This window comes from Cyprinodon tularosa, unplaced genomic scaffold (assembly GCF_016077235.1).
Source record: "Cyprinodon tularosa strain WSP-4 unplaced genomic scaffold, ASM1607723v1 ctg1504, whole genome shotgun sequence".
In the NCBI taxonomy this organism is placed as follows: domain Eukaryota; kingdom Metazoa; phylum Chordata; class Actinopteri; order Cyprinodontiformes; family Cyprinodontidae; genus Cyprinodon; species Cyprinodon tularosa.
In genome coordinates, this window is record NW_024038337.1 from 31,809 (window position 1) to 57,363 (window position 25,555).

Genomic DNA, 25,555 nt, shown 5'->3' on the forward strand with positions numbered 1-25,555 from the left:
GGTTTTGATGGATTAAACCCCCATGAGGAGTTTATTCTTTTACCTTATGGGAAAAAAAAATAAAAAATTAAAGTGGATTATTACAAACAAAAGGAGCCCACAACAATGGACAGCTTTAATAGGAAATAAAAATATTTTCATATTATGATTACAAAAAGTTATTTATTTAGTTTTTATGGTGTCTTGTAGACATTTTTTTTTTTTTTTAAAGAGGAGAAAATAAGTCCATAAAGCTGGTAGTGATTGAAAAACTGTTTGTAGGCGTGCGGTATAAATGGGGTGGTAAGTGGTTAAAGTATTCAAAATGACTTGGAGCCATTTTCCCTCTTCTTTAGCTTTAACAGAGAGTTTGGTGACTGGTGCATAATCTACCCGCCTCTCCTGCCATTCATCACTTTCTCTTTCAACAGCTGTGGGAACTTCCCCAGTGTTTGCATATATTGACCCTTAGCTGAGAAATATCTTCCTCTGAATGCACCGTGTTTATACTCTGTTTATACTGAGTTACAAACACCAGAGAAAGTGAAACAGGTCTATCATTTTTCCCCAGATTAGTATCATGAATTCAGGTCAGACACTCGAGTCTCAGCAACAGTTTTGTCAGATTTGATGCGGGAATTTTTCTATTGAGTTTATGATTACAAAAGTTGCAGTGACGTGCAGCATTTAAGTGCCAGTTCCTGCTGTAACTGCAACGTACTCACAGTATCATCGTTTGCTCCGCTAGTCCCCAAAAACCTTCTTTTGGTTTTTAATTTTGGCCACATAACGTCAGCCTGCTAAATATTCTGAGTTGCATCAATGTTCTGTAAACTCCAACCTGCTCAGGCTGCCTTCATGCGTCTCTGTAATAACCGCAGCCACGTGAGTCTAGATCTCCAATGTGATAGTAACCCAGAAAGAACAAGCACATATGGTACTTGGAGATAATTTTCATTCAGTTCCTCCAAAAACTAAAGTGTGACATGCAATGACAAACCTCCATATATTTGATTAAGATTTTATTTTTACTCAGCCCCCTACGTCAGGACTTTGTGAACACATAGTTTGCAGCTGCATTTTGCACCAGCTTTTCCACAATAACAACTATTTTTTTATATTGATATATATTTTTATATTTGAAAAAATATAATAGGAAGAATTGCCATTCTTACTGGCTCCTAACCCATTAGCAATTTAAGATGTAAAAAATCTAAAATCCACTCAGACAGCCTTTTCTATGTCCATATAAATACACACACATCCAGCCAGACTGGCAGATTGTCGAATTCAAAGTTTTCTTGTTTGGCATTTTTTAACCCGAGTTATAAATCTCTCCAGAATTACTCGGAGCCTCTTGGCTTCTCTCCTCTTACTGCTCTCCTTTTCCGGCCTGTCAGTTTAGAATGACTTCCATGCTTTGATAGGTCTGCAGGTGGTCTATCTTTTCTCCATTTTCAGATGTTGGATTCAGGCAGGTTTGTCTTTATCGCACATTTCAGCGGCAAGATAATCCAAACTGCTCTACTTAAAAAAAATAAATAAAAAAAGGAAACATTATTGAAAAAAGTATAAACAACAGTGAACGCAAATGATTAAAGAGAATTCAAATTGATTAATAACCTGTATAAACAGCTGGTGTTATGATTGAAAATATAATTAAAAGAAAAAAACATGTATTAATATTTAGATAGCACAGTCAAAGGACACTAAACACATATGTTTAATCTTGATTTAAAGATTTTTTTTTTTAAGTTTTAGGACCAAATATGGCTTTGGTTCTTCCTCACCTGTCTGTTGTGTTCCTTGGTCTTCATGAATACTGGTAGTTCTTCAATAAGCATACAGTGGGGACTGGTTGGAAATGGACGGTTTCCTGCGTGATTCCTGTGTGATTCCCACGTGAATCACGTTGTATTTCCTGAGGCCAGTTTTTTTATTTCAAAAAGAACTGCAATGTACCCGGACAACCACCAGGTGGCGCTTGGGACCTCTGCCGTTGTGAGGGTGACGTTTGTGGGCCTGCAGTCAACTGAAAAGCAGGTTTATTGGGGATCTTGGTGTGATACTGTGCTATTTTATTTTGTTTTTGATTAAAATAAAGTTAATGAATTAATTTAACATAAGATTATGCAGTCAAGTGACTGCATAATCTTATTTTATGAAAATGGTTGCGTAGTTATAGATACACCTCCGATCTTATCTGAGAACTGTTATTTCTATTTATCTGCATCGCTATTATTTAATGAAAAATAAAATTAATTAAGTTGGAGCCGGGGATACGGACTGTAGCGCAACCAGAGAAAGGCGACAGAGACAGTGCTGCGGCTGGTGATGTTGAAATTAAAATCATATCCAAAGTTGATTCCTCATTAAGATAAGCCAAAGTTATTCAAAAGGGTATGTAAGAAAATATATTTTCTTTAGTTTTGTAAAATATAAGTGCCGTTGAAAGCTTTGTTTTTGTGTGTTACTTTCTTGCCGTGCAATACGTGACACCCCTCCCAGTCTGGTCAAGTAGCAGACTGGGAGGGCTGTCACGTGTTTCGAACTTATAGCGCAGTGGTTAAGCTGAGTGGTGTGTAGACTAACAGCTTATGGGTTCAATCCCAACTGTGGCCGAGTTGCCTTAAATGTTTTTTTTTTTTTTTATATATCGCTTTTTTATAAAGTAATGAAAGTTAGAATGTAAAGTAATGAAACCAGGTTTTCTATTTTTGAAACAACAATTGGAGTTATTCGTTGGACATTCACGCATGAGTCTCCCATGTATAAAAAGAGGAGCTGAGCAGCTCCTTTAGTCAGAGACTTAAAGTAGACACCATGTCTGTAAGAAGGAGCGCTACCGCAGGTCATTCGTTCCTGCTGCCAGCAGACTCTATAATAATGCACTATATCAACAATAACTCCTGTAAAAACCACTGCAGCTACATTATAGTTTTGTATTTATTGAACAATATGCTGTGCAATATGTTGAATGTGCAATATTTCTCCTCCTGTATATAAGCCATCCGTATTGCACATATCGTTATTTCTTTTTTTTTTATTTCCTATTGTTTTGTTTTTCATTGTGTGCCATACATGTACACATGCACCTTAATCCTATTTATCTTGATATACTGTATATACCTGGATATACTGTATATATATTGCTTATTCTTAATGCACCTTTTTCCTCCCTGTTTGCACCTCCAGTAACTTCTATGCCAATATGTGACGAGTGAATTTCTCCGCTGTGAGATCAATAAAGCTCATCTAATCACATCTACTCCAATCTAAATAAATAAATAAATATACACATGTTCAATAAATAAATAAGCATTCAATTAATTACCCCCAATAAATGGTGAAATGATATGTTCTCATAATAAATCATTTATTTAAAAAATGCTGTTATGTTCCTTTTTTTTTTAAAATTCCTTTTAAAATGCTTAACTATTTTTATTCTTTTATTTTCTTTCAAAAAATCACTAGATTTTAAAAACACTCATAGGTTTTGAAAGGTATTATATATATATATAGAAACTAAAACGCTCGGATCTTTCTGTCATTTTGTGTGCGTGTGAAGCATCTGCAATGTTTTCGTTAAATATTCAAATAAATAAGATGGACTTTAAACTAGCAGACACGTTTGGATTTTTGCCATTTAATTTTTTTATTTAATTTTAAAAACGAAAGAAATGGAAATGGGGTTTTTATGTCATGATCTTGGCGCTGATGGTTTGGTTTTTTCCTCTGCTTCTTGCTCCCTGTCTCCCTGGTTCTGCGGTTCTAAGCTGATTGTTTGCCTCCCATCAGCGACAGGTTATTTGTGTGTTTTGGTGAGACGTTTCCTAGCTTTCTTTAGTCTGTCTGCTTCCCTGATTATGACCAGTTTTCTGTCCTGTGGATCAGCAGTCAACTGAAAAGCAGGTTTATTGGGGATCTTGGTGTGATATTGTTCAATTTTATTTTGTTTTTGATTAAAATAAAGTTAATGAATTAATTTAACATACTGTAGGGACTGCATAATCTTATTTTATGAAAATATTTATAGATAGATTGATAGTAGTTATAGGTACACCTCCGATCTTATCTGAGAACTGTCTATTTTTATGTATTTGCATCTCTATTATTTAATGAAAAATAAAATTAATTCAGTTGGAGCCGGGGATACGGACTGAGGCGCAACCAGAGAAAGGCGACAGAGACAGTGCTGCGGCTGGTGATGTTGAAATTAAAATCATATCCAAAGTTGATTCCTCATTAAGATAAGCCAAAGTTATTCAAAAGGGTATGTAAGAAAATATATTTTCTTTAGTTTTGTAAAATATAAGTGCCGTTGAAAGCTTTTGTTTTATCCTTGATTATTAATCAGGCTGCTCCAGCTGCCCGCCCCTGACAGCTGCCGCGCCGTAGTCTGCTACTGATAGTCCAGCTTCTCTTGAACCGCGTCTGTAGAGCCTTCCTGACTCAGTGCGAAATTCATTTTGAATTACAGCCCTCTGCGTTTCCTTCTGATCGAGCCAAGGTGGCCAATGTAATCTCTCTGTTAGCGGGAAAGGCCAAATTATGGGGAACGTCAGAGTGGTTGAATAATCCTGAACTCTGCAGCTCTTATAATAATTGTTCTTTGGAAGTAATCAGAGTTTTTTGCCCAGTATTCTCCTATCCCTGCAGAGATCTGCCCTGCAGCAGACACGCAGCCCCGCGCACCTGTTGGTGTTTAATAAACGTTTTAAACTTTCCCACTGCCTGTCTCGCCTCGAATTCTGGGTCCAATATTCTCATTATTATCATTACATTTTTACAGGTTTGCTTAAAAAGATTTATATAGTAGCCCATAATATAATAGTGAAACATAAAGTCAGGAAAATGTCTCATAGAAAATGTTTTTTATTTGCATTTCAAATCAATATATTACTGATAGCAAATGACATGTATCTCTTGGCCCTGGGAATATTACATGCCAGTCGCTGCTCCATTCAAGGCTACAACCTCATCGTTGTCTTGGAAAAACCGATGTGTAGACATTTACCCTCTTGTTCTCTGACAATAGAGTTCAAGCGCCGCTATAGTAGTAGCGGCATTCCTGCATTAAGTGGTTTGCTTAATTAATTGGTGATGTTTAGAACAGGATGACATAGAGGAACCCATTATATCCAGATTACGTTCTGGTCATACGTGGTTAAATAGTACATGATTTAAAATGGGAATAAACCGGATTAGCTCACTAACTTGCGCGTTGATCACATAACTGTGTTTTTCTCTCCAAAACACACAACTGCACCGCAGGCTTTGGAAGAAAAATCCAATCCATCACGGCGGGGCGGTGCTGATCCCCGCAATATTAACCCTTCATTTCGTATTGATGATTAAAAGTATTTATAACTACATTATTTTACAGTACAGTACAGTAGTTAACATTTATACCGTACTTTTATTTGTTAAACAAATGCTTGGGCCTGTATAAAGTTTTTATTCCCTGATTTCAATGTTGTAAGGAGTATTTCATCGTATGATAACTCTAAAAAAAAAAAAAAAGGTTTCTACTTCACGTATTTCACCTATCGCTGGTTCTTTTTGGAATGTAACCTCCGCGATAAACGAGGGTTCACTGTATTTAAAATGGAAATACTCCGGATTAGCTCACTGACTTTTGGGTGGGTCACAACCATCCCTGACAACAGTTTAGAAACGCCGCTATTCATCGCGGTAGCAAGCAGCATTCTTGCATAATGTGCCTAAAAAGCCTGGGGGGTTGGGCCTTTCATGCTTGTTGTAAGGCATCATAGCGTCCTTTTCCAGATCAAACTGAAAATTTTACCAGCTAGATGATAATAAAAATAACAAAAATAGTATAACAATACGCCTATTATTATCAGAGTAAGATATTGAGGCTGTAGAATGATAATCTCTATGGTCTAATGAAATTCCTTGGAAAGATGGAGCGCACATCAGCTGATCTAAATAAAAGAAAGATGCCATAAAGTCAAACAGCATAATAGGCTACTATCCGTAATATATATAAATAAGTTAAAGAAGTTATTGTACAAACACACAAAAACAATGTAACACACAAAAACAAAGCTTTCAACGGCACATATATTTTACAAAACTAAAGAAAATATATTTTCCTACATACCCTTTTGAATAACTTTGGCTTATCTTAATGAGGAATCAACTTTGGATATGATTTTAATTTCAACATCACCAGCCGCAGCACTGTCTCTGTCGCCTTTCTCTGGTTGCGCTACAGTCCGTATCCCCGGCTCCAACTTAATTAATTTTATTTTTCATTAAATAATAGCGATGCAGATAAATAGAAATAACAGTTCTCAGATAAGATCGGAGGTGTATCTATAACTACTATCAATCTATCTATAAATATTTTCATGAAATAAGATTATGCAGTCCCAATGTTAAATTAATTTATTAACTTTATTTTAATCAAAAACAAAATAAAATTGAACAATATCACACCAAGATCCCCAATAAACCTGCTTTTCAGTTGACTGCAGGCCCACAAACGTACAGACACGGTGTTTACTGCAAGTCTCTGACTAAAGGAGCTGGTCAGCTCCTCTTTTTATACAGGCTCATGCGTGAATGTCCAACGAATAACTCCAATTGTTGTTTCAAAAATAGAAAACCTGGTTTCATTCTAACTTTCATTACTTTATAAAAAAAAAAAAAATTTAAGGCAACTCGGCCACAGTTGGGATTGAACCCACAAGCTGTTAGTCTACACACCACTCAGCTTAACCACTGCGCTATAAGTTCGCAACACGTGACAGCCCTCCCAGTCTGCTAGTTGACCAGACTGGGAGGGGTGTCACGTATTGCACGGCAAGAAAGTAACACACAAAAACAAAGCTTTCAACGGCACTTATATTTTACAAAACTAAAGAAAATATATTTTCTTACATACCCTTTTGAATAACTTTGGCTTATCTTAATGAGGAATCAACTTTGGATATGATTTTAATTTCAACATCACCAGCCGCAGCACTGTCTCTGTCGCCTTTCTCTGGTTGCGCTACAGTCCGTATCCCCGGCTCCAACTTAATTAATTTTATTTTTCATTAAATAATAGCGATGCAGATAAATAGAAATAACAGTTCTCAGATAAGATCGGAGGTGTATCTATAACTACTATTAATCTATCTATAAATATTTTCATGAAATAAGATTATGCAGTCCCAATGTTAAATTAATTCATTAACTTTATTTTAATCAAAAACAAAATAAAATAGAACAATATCACACCAAGATCCCCGATAAACCTGCTTTTCAGTTGACTGGAGGGCCACAAACGTACAGACACGGTGTCTACAGCAAGTCTCTGACTAAAGGAGCTGGTCAGCTCCTCTTTTTATACAGGCTCATGCGTGAATGTCCAACGAATAACTCCAATCGTTGTTTCAAAAATAGAAAACCTGGTTTCATTACTTTACATTCTAACTTGCATTACTTTGTAAAAAAGCGATAATAATTATAATAAAAAAAAAAAAAAAAACATTTAAGGCAACTCGGCCACAGCTGGAATTGAACCCACAGTCTGTTGAACCAAAGACCACTCAGCTTAACCTCCACGCTACACACTCGCAACACGTGACACCCCTTCCAGTCTGCTACTCGACCTATGTAATTCTGACTCATGGGACGCCGAAATGGAGTCAGACTGCCACCTAGTGGCTATAGTAGTCACATGTTTTTCACACAATACGTGAAACACGCGGAGCGTGAGTGAAGTGTCCATTTCCAATCAGCGCCCACTGTACATCAAACTGTTCGATTTATGCTCAGATTAAGCACAGGTTGAGGCTGTTGATACATTAGAAGTCTGGAGGGAATTGGTTCACTGGATTATCTGAACCCTTTTTCTCAAACTTTGCTGTAATGGATTCTGCCGTCTCTTTATACACCAAAGATCTGCAACCTGTGGCTCTTTGGCTTCTCCAGTGCAACTCTTGCATATCAAATCATAAGACCAGTAAGAAGGGATGGTTTAAGCAGTTTTTCTATCACTGAATGTAATGTCTGGTAGGATGATGGGAAAAACAGAAGAGCCCCAAGTTCTTTAAACTAGGTGCCTTGTTTATTTTTAGTTGCCTCATTCTCCATATTTATGGACAAGGATGAAGTCGGCAGGCCTCGATCTGCAAAGCGGACCGAATGCTTCTTACTTTGTAAAACTTGAGCAAATGTTTTCAGTCTGAAAACATTTTAAAAACATTTATTAATTTGAGTTAATTGTTAGTTTTTCAAATTTTCTTTTCTTTTTTTTTTTTTTTTCTTTTCTTATATCAAACCTTTTTTCAGTTTTAGTCATAATTTATTATTTGCTCTTTGAATTGGAAAGATACATATTTGCAAAATGACATTTTCAAAGGAAAGTTCTGAATATGAAACGTGTTTTTGTTGTTTTCATGTCGTCCGCTGCTGGATAAGTAGTGGTAGAAATTTTATGCTTTTGCTATTTTTAACCTTCAAAAAAAATCCCAGACACGTACCGGTTTAGTGGTTTGGATGCAGAGCTGACAAACAACACCTGGATGAAAATAGATTCTGCGTTGTGCATCAGAACACTTAGAGATCTTTGTACCATGATAAAGTTTCTAGTTGGGAGGTCTTTCTGCAGCTTCCTGCTCTCGGGGAGTTTCTCATCTCTGCTGCTGTTTGTTGTTTATGTTGCGGTTTGGTTGCCCTTACCTACCACCAGGTCCTATTTGAGCAGTGTGACGTGCGCTTGCAGTTTTTGCACGTCACTACCAACTTTGTGTGTAAGCTGATGCTTTGCATGGTGTGTCTGGAAGTTTTGATCATACTAATATAAACACTGTTTTCTTTGAAGTTGCTGCTAATCTATAAAAAGTTCCAGCGTGTTGTTTCTGATTGCATCACAGTCACAGATGCTTTTGCATCAAGTCTCAGGCTGAATTTCTGCACAGCAGAGATAGATTCTTATTTTCCACAGTTAAATTATGGCTTTGCCCAGTTTTCAATGTTTTTTTTTTTATTTTTTATGTCAAATATTAGTGCCACCTCTGCACAAATAAATGGATAGAAATGTTCCTCTGCTGCTTTGCAGTAGTTTGCATTGTTTTAAAGCTTGAAATCAGAAACCTCTCAATACAATTTATCCTTTATTTCTCCTTCAACTCTTTAGTCATGGTCTTCATCGGTTTTTCTCATGCCGTGGCATCGCCCTGGCTGTGGAGACCTTCTGGAGGAGGGGCCACAGGGAGATCACAGTGTTTGTCCCGCAGTGGCGTCAGAAGAGAGACCGACTTGCTACAGGTAAAGCTGCTCTATAATGAAGACCATCTTAGCTGCTGCCATAGGGTTTAACACCTAAGACCTATCCAAGACCTCTGTTCTGTTGATGAAAATGTACTGATTATCAACAGTAAGCGTGTCTGTTAAAATAGGATTCATGGTAGACGCTGCTGTGAAGCATACAGATGTTTGAAATAATGACAAATCTAGAAAGCAATTAGTACATATTGGTTTGAGAAGTTTGTAAAACATCAACATACATCTTAAGTCCAACTTTCTTTAGAGAAAACAACTATTTTTTACCGAATGTGCCATTAAATCCATCCCAGGCTGAGGATAAGCAGTGCTCACAATAATGCCCTATATCACAAGGAGTCACATTTACAGAGTTAAAGATAGTCCAGTTGGAAAAATACAAATCTGATCGCTTTTTTTGGGAACAGTTGTAGCAGAAGTGTTTTCTTGAGGAGCAAAATGTCTCATTCATCTTGGTGATGTAGTAATAATCTTAGCCACAGTCCCTGGCTGTGTTACAGATCATAAACTGGTCTTAATAGCAAAGTATTCTAGATCAAATGTTCGTCTGGCAGAAAGAGGGAAATTATCATAATGACTGAAAAAGGAAGTAAAGCTGTTGTACTGGCCCAGTCAAAGTTCAGGCCTCAGTAACATAGAGCCTTCACAAACAGAAGCAACGTTGGAGAGAACACTGGGGTCAGTCCTCCACAATCATTTCAAAGCAGGTTAGAGAATAAAGCTGCTTCATTTTCAGACTTTCTGGATATTCTTTAGTTTCCTCCTCCTTGCAGTTTGTTTTTGTTAATTAATATCCTAATGAAAGAATCCATTGACTTATTTATAACTAAAGTAAAACTGTTCAGTTTTGATCTGAGTGATGTGGAATGGTTTGGATGAGATCTGCACAGGCTTGACTTCTTATAATGCTCAATAATTTTAAAGACAGGGCATTTTGTGTTGATTTTCTTTAGAGTTTTCTTAAGTCTCTGTCACACCTTAACAATTAGATACGGTTAGATAGCGTATGCCTGACGGACCAAAAATCTGGCAAAAACGCTGACATACATTGGATAAGTTATGGATCAGTTTTGTATAAGTGATGAGCACGCTAGCACATGTCGACATAGGTAATTTATTTTATCGTTGACATACGTTAGGTTTAAGTTACTTATAAGTCGTGACGTCTAGTTCATCCGAAACCTATGAGTAACTTATGCATAACTTATTTGTAACTTATAAAGAACTTATCCCCAACGCACATCAACATATTTGATGTGTTCCAGACAACCAATGAGCCTGTTGCTAACTTACAGCTACTGTTTAATGGTGTATTGGCAGCGTTTTGGTATGAAAGGGGTTTCACAGGAGGAAACCATCAGTATTCCTCCACATTTCACCCCCCTCTTAGGGTGAGAAGGCGAGTGTGATGGATCCTCTTTCTTTCTTTTTCTTTTGATTTACTTATTCTTTTTTATTTTATTTTTTTTTGTCGGGCGTTAAATAGCAGCTAGGTTAATATCCCGATCAAAGAAATATATTTATGTAGGCTTGGCGCCTTTAGGTGCATCGCTGCCCCCCTCATGACACTGATTTGTGACATTTCCTGGGTGTTGCGCTGTCATGCATAAGTTAGGCTGTCGTTGGACATACACTCTGGACTCATAATGAATACTCTATGCATACGCCCAAAATTGAAAAAATACATAGAAAGTTCAGCGTATGCCAGCGTTTTAGGAGATTCTTGGACGTCAGACATACGCTGGCTAAATCGTCAAGGCGTGACAGGGGCTTAACATAAAGGTTTATTCCTTGTAAGCTAATTTACTCTTTATGTAGTTAAAATTATTTTCAATTAAATCATAAAAATGTACATTTATTTTAAAATTAAAAATTTTAGAAAGCTTTGCACTTAAAAAAACAACAAACAAAAAACAACAGCCAGGAATGACAAAGCATAATGCAGGGAAATATATCAGATACTCTAGAACCCAGATCAACAGTTTTGACCAGGCATTTGGGTCCAGCTATCTTAAATTTCTATATATTATTTTTTTCTAGAACAACACTTCCTGAACCAGCTGGAAGACCTGCGACTGCTCTCCTTCACCCCGTCCAGAGAAGTCTGTGGCCAGAGAATATCTTCACATGACGACAGGTAACGGCAGTCTTTCTGAGATGAAATGAGATGTTAAAGGAGCTGCTATTTTCTTTGTTAATTAGGAAGGACAAAACTGTTTAAAATTAAACCTTTAAACAATCTTTAAATAAAACAGAGCATCCTCTTTTTGTTGAATATCTGTTTTATGCCAATCTTTAGGAAAGTTTTAGGAAATTCCTAAAAAAAAACTGGACTGGGTCGTAAATGTCTTGGGACTGAAAAATGATCCTTACTCAGCTCTTCAGGTTTCCCCTCCGGTCTTTGTGCGCTGGGAAAAACCTAAGTGTTTAATCCAAACACATCCTGTCTCCTTTTTTCCTCCCATCAGGTTCCTGCTGCATCTTGCTGAGAAAACAGACGGGATAATCGTCACCAACGACAACCTGCGGGACTTTGTCGACACCTCGGACACATGGCGTCGCATCATTCAAGAGAGGTGATTATTTGGGGATGTTTTCAGAGCTCGGTTTGTCAGAAGCTGACCTGGTGAATCACCCAGCAATATGCTGGAAAACCCAGCAATGCAGCTGCTGGATAAAGATTTATCGTTTGTTTAAACTAAAGTAAAAAAAAAAAGCGAACTGATCGCTCACACTGATCGCTTGTTTTTGGGTTCGTTTTTCTTATTAAAATGAATTTCACTTTTAGACTTTAATCTATACATCCCAGTGTTCTTAAAAGTGATTTAGTTCTGTTCCTTTATTTCTTCAAGTGTTTTTCTTTTTTGGTGCCTTTAATGGGTATTTGTTCAGAACTAAATTAATTTTGTGTTTTCCATAACAAGCAAATAAAACTGATAATAGTGAAGCTAGACTTTTTTGCTACTTCTTAATAACTTCCCAACATTTTTTCCTGTTTAGGTACTTATTTGGTAACTGTTACTGTAATTACTTTGTTACTTAGATTACTGCTTGGTAAGTTAGTCTATTGGTTATTGTTTTTTAGTTGCTTTTATGCATGTTGCTAAGACTCTTGATTTGCTGCTTGGTTAATTACAGAGTTACTAATTTAGATACATTATATTTCAGATGTTTAGTTCTTTATTTTGTTAGGTAATTTAATATATTTTTAACATTAATATTTTTACTTGTTGACGTGAGTACATAGTTGTCCATGACTTTGATACTTCAATATTTAGCCTTCACACTAGTTTCTTGTTTGCTTTCTTTGTTTCTTAAAGCTACAGTGTATCATATTCAGCAACGTCTAATAGTCAGACTAATGGGTTTTAAAATCAAAATGGAATAATATTGACCAAGGAGAAAGGGGAGAATGCTCTAAAGAAGTTTGTGAGTGGCTTTTAAAAAAAGCTATTCTACCTTCAGCACAGACACGGAGCAGCAGATCCATTCTCTCATCCTCCTCCAATGCTTACTACAGCAGCCGGTTCCTCTGATCCTCAGCAGCCCTCTTTTTATCTCCAACAGTTAGCCTCCAGAGCTTAGCCTTGGCCTGCCGTCGTCGCTTCCTTCGTTGTCTCATTGTCCTCCTCACGGTAAAACTCAACCCTCCCCCCTGCCTTCAGACCCCTATCCGCCCAGCGGGCTAATCCGATCTTCCGCTGTTCTACTTCGATCCTCCAAGGCCTCTAGCTAGCATGGGCCAGCTGTAGGCTCCTCCTCCATCAGCGCTGTTTCCCAGCAGGCCCTTCTCTGCTCCTTCGCTCTCTTCCTGAGCTATCAGCGGCTAGCTGCACCATCTGTGGTGTCTCAGCCCTAGAGTAGGGCATAGCTGGGGCAGCTTGTTTCGGTTATGGAGCTCTCTGAGCCGCTGTTATTACACTGATTGCCTGCTTCTCCCGCCTGAGCTCAGAAATGCAGTCTCGCCTTTCCTCTGTTGCCTGGGTGATTCGTCCACCTGTTTTGGGCACTCTGACTAAAACAAACATGGACCGAGGGCAAGAAAAAAATGCAAGTCCGATCAGAAAAAAATATTAAAATATCGACGATTTAAATTGGTCGTCTCATAATAACCAGGCGGTAGCTGGTCTAAGTCTGTTTCACTTAGATAATTTGGTAAATAGTATTTTGTGTAGGATTGTATTTAGGCCTAACTTGCCTCAGTCCCATTGAGCATAATCTCTGTAGTCATTAGTCTGTTCGCTCTGCGCAGGTCTAGCCAAGAGATGTCTGCCTCCACAAATACAAACCCACTGCTATGTAATTATTAACAATTTCTTAGGAAGACAAACATGAAGATTGATACTTTCAGTTCATAGGTGATAATAAATAACATACATATAGATGTATACCATTTATATTGGTGTAATTATAACGCACTGTACCTTTAAGCAGCAAAATTCCTTTTCTTTGGGTCATACTTAGACACTTCTTCAGTTATGTATGTATATAGTTAGTTAGTTATAGTTGGTTGATTTGTTAATTTCACAGTTAGTTACCTATCTATCCATCTACCACCCCTCTAACTTTGTTTAGTTTTTTACTTCTCTAATGTTTTTTTTTCCAGCTTGAGTCACTTTGGTCTCTCTTCATTTTTTAGAAGTAGCTGTGATCAGATGAGTCGCATATTTACTGAAACAGAACAGAGATATTGTACCTTGTTGTGTCCCATTTAAACAGGATTTTACTGGAGGGGAAGATTATGGAGAAGGTTCATCTTGTATCAATAACCATTAGACTATATTTAGGCTAAAGTCTCCATGATGTGTTTTGGCTGGAGGAGATCTCCATCATGACAGGAAAACGAGTTTCAGCTCAACAAGCTGATAAAACTGCTAATCTTCTTTAGTGCTATGAAGTGCTGTTTGGAAGCGGTCTGTGCAGCGCTGTGATATTTCTTAATGGTGAAATGATGCTGTGGAGTTATTACACCTTATGAATGACTGCGGGAATCCTGTGTTTTTAAACTCCACTTCTTGTGTCCTGACAGGTTGCTTCAGTTTACCTTTGTTGAGGATCACTTCATGATTCCTGACGACCCGCTGGGAAAAGACGGACCCCACCTGGACGACTTCCTGAGGAAGGATAACAGGTGAGCTGTTTGATCAGCTGGAGTTGATATCTGTCTTTCTTTCTGCAAAACGAGAAGATAACATCAGAAATCCTGTTTCTTCTTCTCCCACCAGGAGGGCTCCAGCTTCCCCCCCGCCTCTCCAGCCTGCAGACCCCCGGGCCACATCACAGCAGCAGCCCGTTACCGTCCAGACTTTTCGGACCCCCGCCACCATGACAGCTCACCCCACTGCACACTGGCCCCATTCTGGCCCTCCGGAATGGCATCCGCCCCGCCGCCCTTCCTCGCCCTCCCCATCCCCCCCGCCACAGCGCTCACCAGGGGAGACGTCAGAGTTGAAGAGGAAGCTGTATGACATCTTTCCTGACCAGAAGCAGCGAATCGACCGAATCCTCAGCGACAACCCGTACATGAGAGACCTGAACGCCCTGTCAGGGCTGCTGCTGGGCTGAAAAAACTGAGACAACATCTGTCCGTCTGTGTTAGGGTAATTTATTTGACCATTTTTTCCTCGTCGGAAGGCACCGAAATGGTTTTATTATTTTGTGGAAAGACTTATCATTAAACTAGCTGCTATCTGCGACAATGATTTCTGGGATATTTTCCTTAGTTTTTTTGTTTTTGTTTTGTTTTTTTACTTCCTGAATCATCAGGGTGAGCAGCACCGGTGTCTGCAGAACAAACGTATGAACAGTTTTCTTTTCTTCACCTCGAACAATTCTGTGTTTGTGTGAGAATGGATCTCAGCAGCCGGACAACAGGACTTTGATCGACGGTGGGGACGGCCGCTTTCAGCTCCACATCAACTCTCAAGGTTTGAAAATTTTTCTCAGTTACAGAAAATTACAGAGTGATTTGAGGTGAATGGGAAGAGGCATGTTAGCACCAAAGGCAGCACTGCTTAGATTAAGAATATCCTCTTCATTTCCAGTGATAACACCTGATTCAGTTTATATTTCACCCGTTGGAAGTCGTACTTTGATTAAACTGGTCGCCCTCATCAGCTTTCCCTTTTTTTCTTTTCTTTCTTTTTTTATTCCTGAAGCAGAAACAAAACCAGGTGGAGATCTATTCATGCAGCAGGTTTTTTCCCCTCTATTTAAAACATCCTCTAACTTTAGACAAGGAAACAAAACATTTTAAAAGAAAAAAACCTGAAACAACAATACCTGACCACTAGGTGGGGATAAGTGTTCAGCAGAACACTGCAGACTACATCAGACTATTTTCTTTCCACAGCAGACCAAAAATCAGGGCTAGTTTTGTTGTTTTGTTTCCTATCAAAGTGGTCCCAGTTCTTCTAGAGTCAGAACTGGCTCTTGTTCTTGGTTCATGTTTGATCCCCCTGCTGTTGAATTTTGAAAAGGATCTTAGAAGATTGAGATTTTTTTGAAAACACAAATTGATCAGTCTGATGCTGAAAACCTTTTAGAATATTTTTGTAAAGGATTTTTAAGACTGTCGGCATTTAGTTGCCGGCTGCTGCACGCATTCTCCTAAAACAGTGTTATAAACTGGTTCAAACAAGATCCCTTAATTCAGATGTAAATCCAGTTCTAGAAGCTGCTCTTCAAAGACGAGTTGCATTCGCTTTTTCACGCTGGATTTATTAGCCAAACCTGGCTGATAAGTAAATGGAGCATTTCCGATAGTTTCTAACAGCTCTTGACGCTGACATTTAGTTTGAATTAGATTTTTAGTCTGAATTGAAAATGTGGAGCTCAGATTAATCTTTTGGATTTGACCAAACTGATACCACTGACTGCTTGAGATTTTTTGTAAATGTAAAATGCAGTATAGATAAACTTATTAGTAGTGGCTACGGTGGGATCAAATTGGGTTCAAGTTTAGCATGGACTTGGTGCATAGGTGGAACCAGCTTAGTGCTTCTAATATAGAAATATTTAAGCACTAGAATCATTTTGGTACGGAAAGAAAACCTTGGAAAAGCTGAAAAGAACTAATCAGTCGTTGCAAAAATTAGCAGTAATGTCCGGATTAAGCTGCAAAAATTATTTTAGGTATACATAAAAACAGCAATTACAAGAGGAGCAGAGCAGCTCTATAGTTTAACTTTTAAAAATGAGCCATGTCCTGGTATTGAGCAATCAGTGATATCTAATGGGCTCTTTCAAGCTTCTGTAAAGGAACTTCTTACAGGTCAGATGAGTGAAGGAAACTACTTTTACATGACTCTTCCCTTTCAAAATGTATCTGCAAGGATTTTGATCTGCAAAGAAAATATCTGAAGTAAATCATTTCCAACTAGTTGATATTCTTTTACAAATAACCTGAGAGAATATATTTTTGCCAAGATTACAGAAACAGAATATTTTATTATTCCTAAAAATAAAAATATTTCTAAAAATCTGATTTTATTTCCTGCCAAACAATGGTTGCATGTCATTAAAAGATTTAAACAGCAAAGTATGAAAAACACTGCGTGAAAATGGTTACAGTTTTGTAGCTGTTGATCATTTTACTAGACTAGACCTTAAAGAGCATTCTGCCATTTTAGGAGGACTCTAAATCTGTTTGGAAGTAGGTTGTAGAAGCAGGATGTGGTGACATCTAGTGGCAGAAATTGCAGAAGCTCCACAAACATGTGAATGAGAACAATCTACTTAGACAATTCTATTTCAAAACATTGCTGACGTTTCTTTAAAAGACATCAGAAAACGCGTACGAATTAGACCTAGCTCTACTTACGAAACGCTCATTAATTTTCCTGCATTTTAAGTCCCACACTGAACCAGAACTTGCTGCTTTGATGATCTAAAACATCACGTTTGATGAACATGCCGTCACTTTTCCTATGTTCAGTTCTGTGATACTTGGTGACTCATGAACCCTGTTGTGGACGGAGTCTAGATGAAAAACAAACACTACAATATTTATCTTCCATGTGCATCTTGGATTGAGTCCCAGAGGTTTTTTTTTTTTTTTACGTTTGTACCAATTATAAAATGCACTGAACTTAAGCCCTGCAGAGGATAGGCAAACAGAGAAACATTTGATGTTTATCTCTTAAAAATTCATAGAGACAGTGTGGCTGCAGCTTTCGAATCTTATGTTCCTCTGGTGTTAGTTTAACCTGAACCCTTCACATGTTTAAAATGAAAGATTCAGCACAGATACCTTTTTTTGATGTTATGTTGTTGCAATGATTCTGAAGGACTGATTTTTTTTTTCCTGTATCATATTTCTTCTGTGTATATTGATTTTTGTTTGTAAATATTTGCATTTTTGCTTACAGTGCAATTATTGTTTATGATTGTGGAAAATCAAAATAAATGCAGCTGTCCCCATTGAATATCTGGTGTCATGTTTGCATTCTGTCAGATTTGAACTTGCATATTTAGAACTTAACATGTAAAAGCATTGAGGTACATTTATTAATTACATTTGTTCTTATTAGAAAATTATTTAAAAGGTTAAAGAAGGTGGACTTTTGGTAGGTGTGTCCAGTAGTGTTTACAAGATGCAAAGAAAATGAATCATAATGTAATTGTGGTGAAAGGAAAAGCCTTACTTTCCAGAGGAAAACTTTGAAGTTGAATGGATTATGTCTGACTGAAACAGCATTTTGATAAGTTTTTACACCATTATAAACATCAGATGGAAACTCAGACATCAGATGTCAGATTCTGACAATCTAAAGTTTTGAAAACTTGATTTAAATTACTTTTGTGGTCACAGAACCATCTTGCAAGTAAAGGGGATAGCTCTGGATCAATAGGTACAACTTGAACACAAGCTGACTTGTTATATTTCAGCTCTGTGTTTCTTTTCAAAATGTCACTTAAGTGTCTCAGCCTGTCATTGTGCTTAAAGAAATGTCCAGAAGTGGCCCGCAGAAGATGAGAGGTTTTTTCAAATGGACACAGTTTTTAACGTGATGAGGATGAAATTCTCATCTGCTTTTCAACCTGCTGGGGGATTCATATAGCATTAAATACAGTAGACTTCATCCAAAATCACTTTACAAGGAAAACCAATTTCATATTTAGAATAAAGGTAATGTAATTACAGCTATCTACATTGTTTTTGAGTTAATTGCATTTACAAAATAAGTATTTGGCCTAGTGGTTGGGGCATTCACTGCATGAAAAGTGGGATTTTCGTCAATATACGGCACTAGATTGTCGTGGAACTTCAGGTTAGTGGCAGTTTACGGCAATTTGCAGGCTTCGTCGAAAACTCCCGTAAATTGTCAGAAATTGATGTGGAATTTCTTAGGCAGTGTTCCCCCCATGGAATTCTAGGGGAGGCTTTAACATGTAAATGAACAAGCTGTGAGCTATACAAATGCAAACCAGGGTTGCAGGGGTGGGGGGGGGGGGGGGGTTTACCCCAAGTGACATCTTTCTAAAAGGTAAGAAAATCTCTGATACAAAGAGATCAGGCTCAGTATAGCCTCTTACATTTTAGCTTGAATTGATTTTTTTAATTAAAGTATAGAGACCAAAACAGATCTTTAGCTGACAGAGCAATACATTTAGAGCAGTAATTATTTAAAAAAAAATTTGCATTTAAGATAAAAAATAAAATGTTGTCTGTCAATATGCTCAATTCACAATTACTTAAGTGGAAAAGTTTCAAGAAATGATTCTGAGATGATTCACTTTATAACATGGCACATTATCCTGTTGGAAGTAGCCATCAGAAGATTGGTACACTGTGGTCATAAGGACATAGGTCAGCATGCTAAATTGGTATTAAGTGGCCCAAAGTGTGGCAATAAATATCCCCCAAATAGATGGTAGAAATAGATCAGGCTTAGTATACGGTAGCCTAATTATAGACTCTTACATTTTAGCTTGAATTGATTTATTTAATTAAAGTACGCTAGATTACTGTGTATGCAAATGTTATGTAAAAAAAATACACAAAATAATTTATTTCAAAAATTAGTTTTAATCAGAATCAGTTGGCTGTAATGGCGGTTGGCAAACAATTTTTTTTTTAGATTTCCACTTTTTTTTTATTTTATTGAATATATAAGAAAACAATAACAATCTCAAATAACAAGTCAATAACAAATATTTCAATACAAGAAGAAATATCACAACTCCTGCTTTTGAAAAATACAATTAAATGCACAGGCTGGAACAAAGTATAAAATAAAATAAAATAAAATAAATAAAAATAAATAAAATAATAATAGTAGTTAAAGTAAATTAATCAGTGGGGACTACCAACTGAAATTCTTCAATTAACTCAAACAATTTAATTGCATTTAAATTCTGTATCTTTCTCAGACATCTTTTGAAAAGGGAAAGTTCATTTTTGAGAGCAGAGATTGAGAGGGAGCATTTTGCATAGCGACATTTATGGATATAATACTTTGTTACAATTATTAGAATATTGATTAAAAATTCCAGATTTTTTTTTCTTTAATGGATAAACCGAATTGAATGTTTTGCCAGGAAATAAAATCTAAATTTATTGTTTTAGAAGACAGAAAGGTTCGAAGTTGATCCCATAAGTTTAATACTTCTTTACATTCATAAAAAAGATGTTTAGTTGTTTCCAATTGAGTTGTACAAAAGCCACAGTTCTCAACATTAAACTTAAATCTCTCTCTTAAAAACTAATTTGAAGGATATATGTTATTTATTATTTTAAATTGTAATTCTTTATATTTAGGAGGAATTGGGAATTTCAAATAATTTGTCCTAATTTTGACTATCATAGATTTCTTAAAATTTTGTAAGAGAGCTGTGCTTTTTGTTCTTTCTGGGTACATATTATTTATAGAATATTGATTCAAAAACTTGTTGTTGCATTTATTATCTCTAATGTCCACCTGCTCAAATTCAATCTTATGGAGTCTAGGAATAAAGGAATTAGTTAAACTGTTTTTAATAGAATGAATGAGGACATCAGGGATACTACGTAAAACTTTCTTATAAATTCTTAGTGAACAATCGTTTCTAAACTTCCTGTTAAAATCCTCCAAACGTAGAAAATCACCATTACCATTTGGCAAACAATTTATAGGTGCATTACCGCCACCTTCCAGAATGGAGCGACGCGAGCTCTTCTCGCGAGTCCTTCCGTATAACAATGACGTCGTATGTGATTGGAGGAGCCTGATGAGCCTTCGGCCCCATCGTCCAATCACGTGTGAACTTTTGTGCACTACGACTACTCGCGAGACCAGCATATAAGCAGACATGTTTGTGTTACTATACTCAGAAGAACTTCACCTCCAGTTACCGTGTTTGTATTTTGTTGTTACGTGAACAATGGCTGCACAACGTCTCGCGTTCAACTCGCCTCCAACTGCTCTTAGTCCACAACTTTCGGCCAGCCCGCAGACTGACGAGAAGAAACTGCTGATTGCTATCAGCGGACTGTCTCGTCAGCTTACCCAGCATACTGCCGACATGAATGAGCGGCTCACTTAGCTGGAGTATTCGATGCACTCCAGGTTGCCGTCCATAGAGGACAAGATGGCGGCTCTGCAGTCGAGCAACTTTGCGGGATATACGAACTCGAGGAAGAGAAGACGGGTGCACAACGCCACGCTAGCGGTAAATATATGTTCGATTACTGGTAGCTATGCTAAAAGCAGCCTAGCTTAGCTAGGCAAGCTAAAGACAACCTAGCCTAGCTAGGTAAGCTAAAAGCAGCCTAGCCTAAAGCTTTATTAAAGTGTATTTTTTGTGATTCACAGGAAGCAGTTCGCCGTCTTCACAACTCGGAGACTAATTGCAGGCGCTATGAACCGGAGCAGGGGTAAGATTTAAAGAATATGCTTTCATTCTGCGGTAAAAGGACATGGATACGGATAAATACCGACCATAGCTGTACTTTTTTTTTTCACAGACTACTGTCGCCTCACACTGAGGCGGTGACCTCCTATTTGCTCGGAGCCATCTCGGCAAGTCCAGATTTGCACGATGTTGATAAAGACGACATTGTGTGTAAGTGACTTGTTTTAATGTTTTCTCCTTCCTTGTTACTGTGACTTGCGTTTGATTTTTTTTTTATTCATACCACTCTCATTTAATTGTTTTCCAGCTGCCTGTAAGACATATTATGAGACGGTACGCAGGAGCTTCAGATACACGCAGCCAGCCAACACGCTGCGTGCGGAGGCTGCCAGGCAATCTGCTCGGAGTCGGGCCAGAAGAAAGAGGGTAAGACTTTATTATGTGACTATTTTTCAGGTGCATTGATAGATGTGTTGTGTCCATATGCAGTGCGCTGATTCATTGTTTTTTTTTCAGCTGCTGAAAGCGAGGCAGAGTGTGCTGGCAGATGAGGAAGTGGAACTCTGGAAGTCCGCCTCCGTCGACCTCATGTCCGACATAGAAGATGGCGTCGTCGGCGTGTCTCTGGATGGATTGTACGGTCGCCGCCATTTCGTAGGCCGGATCTCACTGAACTATGTGTTAAGCTGCAGTCCCGGTTAGAAGCGATGCCGAAGTACAGGGCCACGCACAGTAGGCGTCTGCACATCGGACCTGCCTCGGAGGGAATGCTGCCTGTTACCTCCAACCCCGAGGAAGCAAACGGACCGTTCACGGACTTTTAATTTTTAGAAACGCATGTGTTTGGATACGCGTTGTATATAGTTGTGTGTGTGTGTGTGTGTGTGTTTCAATAAAGCTCTTTCTTTGCATAAACAGCTTCCTGGCAAATGTTCATTTCCTGTATAAATTCATTCATGTCCTTGATGGTAGCATAATAATTGTGTAGTAGTGTAGGATAACATAAATACACACCATATGAATGAATAAATATATATATATATGAATAAATATATATATGTAAATATATATATATATGCCAACCAATCACGAGCGACTTTACTTGTTTAAAAAGAAGTGGTTCCGTCCAATACTCAGTAAGAAAATTAAAGCCTGGCGTGGCCACGTGTGGTTTTGCTGCCAATCACGAGCGATTTCATTTGTTTGAGAATAGTGGTTTCAGCCAATACTGAGAAGGTTATTCAAGCCAGACCTGGCCAGCCGCGCGGGTTTGCTGCATTCATATGCTAATTAGGGCCATTAGTACAGCTGATCGCTCTCCACATACGTCAGAGTCCGTTTCCGACAATTTGTGGCACGACAAACGCGGACAAGCACGGGTTGCAAATTGTCGGAAACTGACGAAAATCAGGCAGATCTGCGGGAGTTTATGGGGGTTTACGGGGACGAAAATCTCACTTTTCATGCAGTGCCCCAGATTAAAAATTATCGGTCAGGGATTAGGAAAACTGGCATAATCGTATGCCATGCGCACAGTGTAAATATGGCTATCATATGGCAGTCTTCTGTACAGTGATGCAGGTCATACATTAAAAAATGTTCATTAAATTTCTTTCTCTTAGACATTGGAGAGGTGCATTTAAATGTTATAGAGCTAAACATGTTAAATTGGTGACCTGTTATGTTATTATTATTGTCTTGTTGCTGCATTTATTTTGTCAGGGAAAATTAATCCTGAGTCAGTTAAAAGTCAGGGAATTCTGAAATGATGTAAAACTGTGGAAATCCTGAATAAAAAAACTATGTATAATGATTCTCTAGAAAAGTCACATTATATTAATAGTATTATCTTGTATAAACATACCGTGACTCTAAAATAAAAGTTATTCATTTGTGACATTGACTTCTGTCTTGGGATTTATCTTAAGTTTATAACCTGTCAAGTTTTTTTTTTTAGATTTTTAACATTACAATTTATATTTTTCCAAGCACACAACAGTTTAAAGCAAAGTTTAGTTTGAAAAGAATGTGCAGGAAGGATTGAAAAGCATGTTAACACGGTAATGTAGGCTGGAGTTCATTATCTGACGCATGCATAGACACACCAGGAACCTGGAAACTTAAAAAATACTGAATTACAAAAAACATTTAAAAAAACAAACATGTTTCATTGATATATATACAAAAATGAATATTAGGAACTATATTTATCAAACATTATACTGGGCAAGTAAAAATTGTTTCTGGGCAAATGAAGTGTGAAAGTCACTTGCCCAAAGGGCAACTGGTAAAAATCCTTAAAGTCAACCCCTGCTTTGTTTATACATGTTTTTATTTTATCTGTAAGGTTTTGTTTTAATTAGTGTTCCTGCATTTTTCAGAATCAGAATCAGAAATACTTTAATAATCCCAGAGGGAAATTACTTTTGTTACACGCTCCATTTACAAAATCAACCCCTGAGTAGTATTGCATATTTGAAACCTCCTCATTTATCCATCTACAGACATAAATGAAAAGTTGTAGTCTTAATTAGAAATATTCTAATATTCTTTTTGATGTGCCCTTTAAATTTTAAATATTCAATTACTTGCTTAATCATTTTCCATTACTGTAAAATACAAATATTTTGACGAGTCTACGGAAACCGCGGCAGACCAAACCAGATGAAAGTGCGCATTCAGCTCGGCAAAGAACTCATGCTCTTCCTCAACACTGAAGTCCTCAGACATTTTTCTTTCGTTGTTTCTTTCTTTGCACAGGTAAACAGCACATTTCTTCTTCTACGCTTGCATTATCGGCAGAGCAGACGCTGAATGCGCACTTTCATCTGGTTTGGTCTGCCGCGGTTTCCGTAGGCTCGTGAACGCACTTTTAGGAAATCCTATACACTACTGTTTATGCTCTAAAAACATTCTAAATGACTTCGTTTCGAGTAAATTATGGACGCTACCCACTCAGGACACTTGGAATACATTGGACGAGCAGTATGGAGGAATATTGACACCTTTTTTGTGGACTTTTATGGACCTTTCTGCCTCGGGCGCTATAGACCTCCATTATTTGAATGTCAGCAGACAGTAAAAAGCCTCCCAGATCTCCAGATGCATTTGAGATATCAAAAAAGTACTCCAGAGTGTTGTTCAGCATGGGGGTGAGTAGAAAATGAAGGCTAATCATGTTTTGGGTGTACTATTCCTTTAACCATAGAGATTAAAAATTTCCCTGTGATTCAAATTATAAATTGTATTTGGAATGAAAATGAGAGAACTAGGGGTGCTAAAAACACATCCTCCAAAGACAGATATTTACATGGGAATGTGGCATATAATGAATTGACATATTACTGATCTGGCTGGATTTTATTCTGCTTTACTTCTATAAAATACAGGATCTTCTTTGCTTTATCTTTGCCACAAGATTTAAACTTTAAAAGCCTTGCCCTCATAATTTGCAAGTTAAATTATTTATAAAGTGAATCTAAACGCTGCTTAAGGTAATTCAAATGAAATTAAAAGTAAAACAAATAGCCAACCTTATCACTGTCTGTAACCTACTAACAAGGTAAGGAAAGCATCAGATGAGCTACCTGAGAAACTAACGGTACGTTTCCCCACTTTAAAACGAAACAAACATGGTTGCTCACCCTGCTGATGAGCTCTCTTCACTGCCATCGAAGGCTCCAACGTGTTTTCTTTTCAGGTGCTGCATCATAACAGTGGTGCTTCCGTGCCATGTTAACTGGTTTTTGCAAAAGTTGCATGTTACGACTTTTTTCGCTTTACAAAGCCCCAAACTTTAGAGGACTTTGCTCGAACTGTGTTTGCGGTATCGGTCATTAGAACAGTTGACGTTATTGCCTTTTGAAAACAGCCTTTGCTCACCTGCGGCGCTGGCTCGCTCTGCCGTATTATTTTTTTCCCTATTTCAGTCAAGTGGCAGTAATGACGACGGCGGCGGATCACGCTTTAATTCATTTTCCTCAATGCATTTGTTGATGTAGGCTGACACAGTCATAGTAAACTCATCAATATTTAATAGTTATCATATGTTGCTGCAGCCTTGAAGATGTTCCAGTCAGAGCATTTAAAGCGATCTTGGAGTGTCTCCATGGCGCCCTCATACCACCATTTTAGTGCTGGATCGGGGCCTCGCCTGATACTGGCATCATTGTAACACTAATTATTATCCCATCATCCATCTTAATATTTTAGAATAGATGCACAAAACTTCAACTAATTTAGTATCGCTGTTAAATTTAGCATAAATGAAGTTGCTTTTGTTTGTTTGTTTGTTTCTCAGGATCTTTTAAACAGACTAGAAAAGAGGGAACACATGTTCAGTAAAATTTTTGATTTAAATTATTTTGATTTTCTATGTTTTTTTTTTTTTTTTTAGGTGGGAGAAAACTGGGGTACCCAGGGAAAACCCACACATGGACAAGGA

General features: G+C 37.6%; 1 protein-coding gene across 3 annotated transcripts in view; it reads left to right on the plus strand.

Moving 5' to 3' along the window:
* Positions 1-17,702, plus strand: part of n4bp1 (nedd4 binding protein 1) — a 39,838-nt gene extending 22,136 nt beyond the window's left edge. For all 3 annotated transcript variants that reach the window (XM_038279524.1, XM_038279525.1, XM_038279523.1), the window contains 5 exons: positions 9,131-9,261; positions 11,317-11,413; positions 11,745-11,852; positions 14,306-14,407; positions 14,502-17,702. In XM_038279524.1, coding sequence (XP_038135452.1) covers positions 9,131-9,261; positions 11,317-11,413; positions 11,745-11,852; positions 14,306-14,407; positions 14,502-14,841 — 778 coding nt within the window. In that variant the 3' untranslated portion in view covers positions 14,842-17,702. The remainder of the gene's footprint in view (positions 1-9,130; positions 9,262-11,316; positions 11,414-11,744; positions 11,853-14,305; positions 14,408-14,501) is intronic.
* Positions 17,703-25,555: the final 7,853 nt, after the last annotated feature.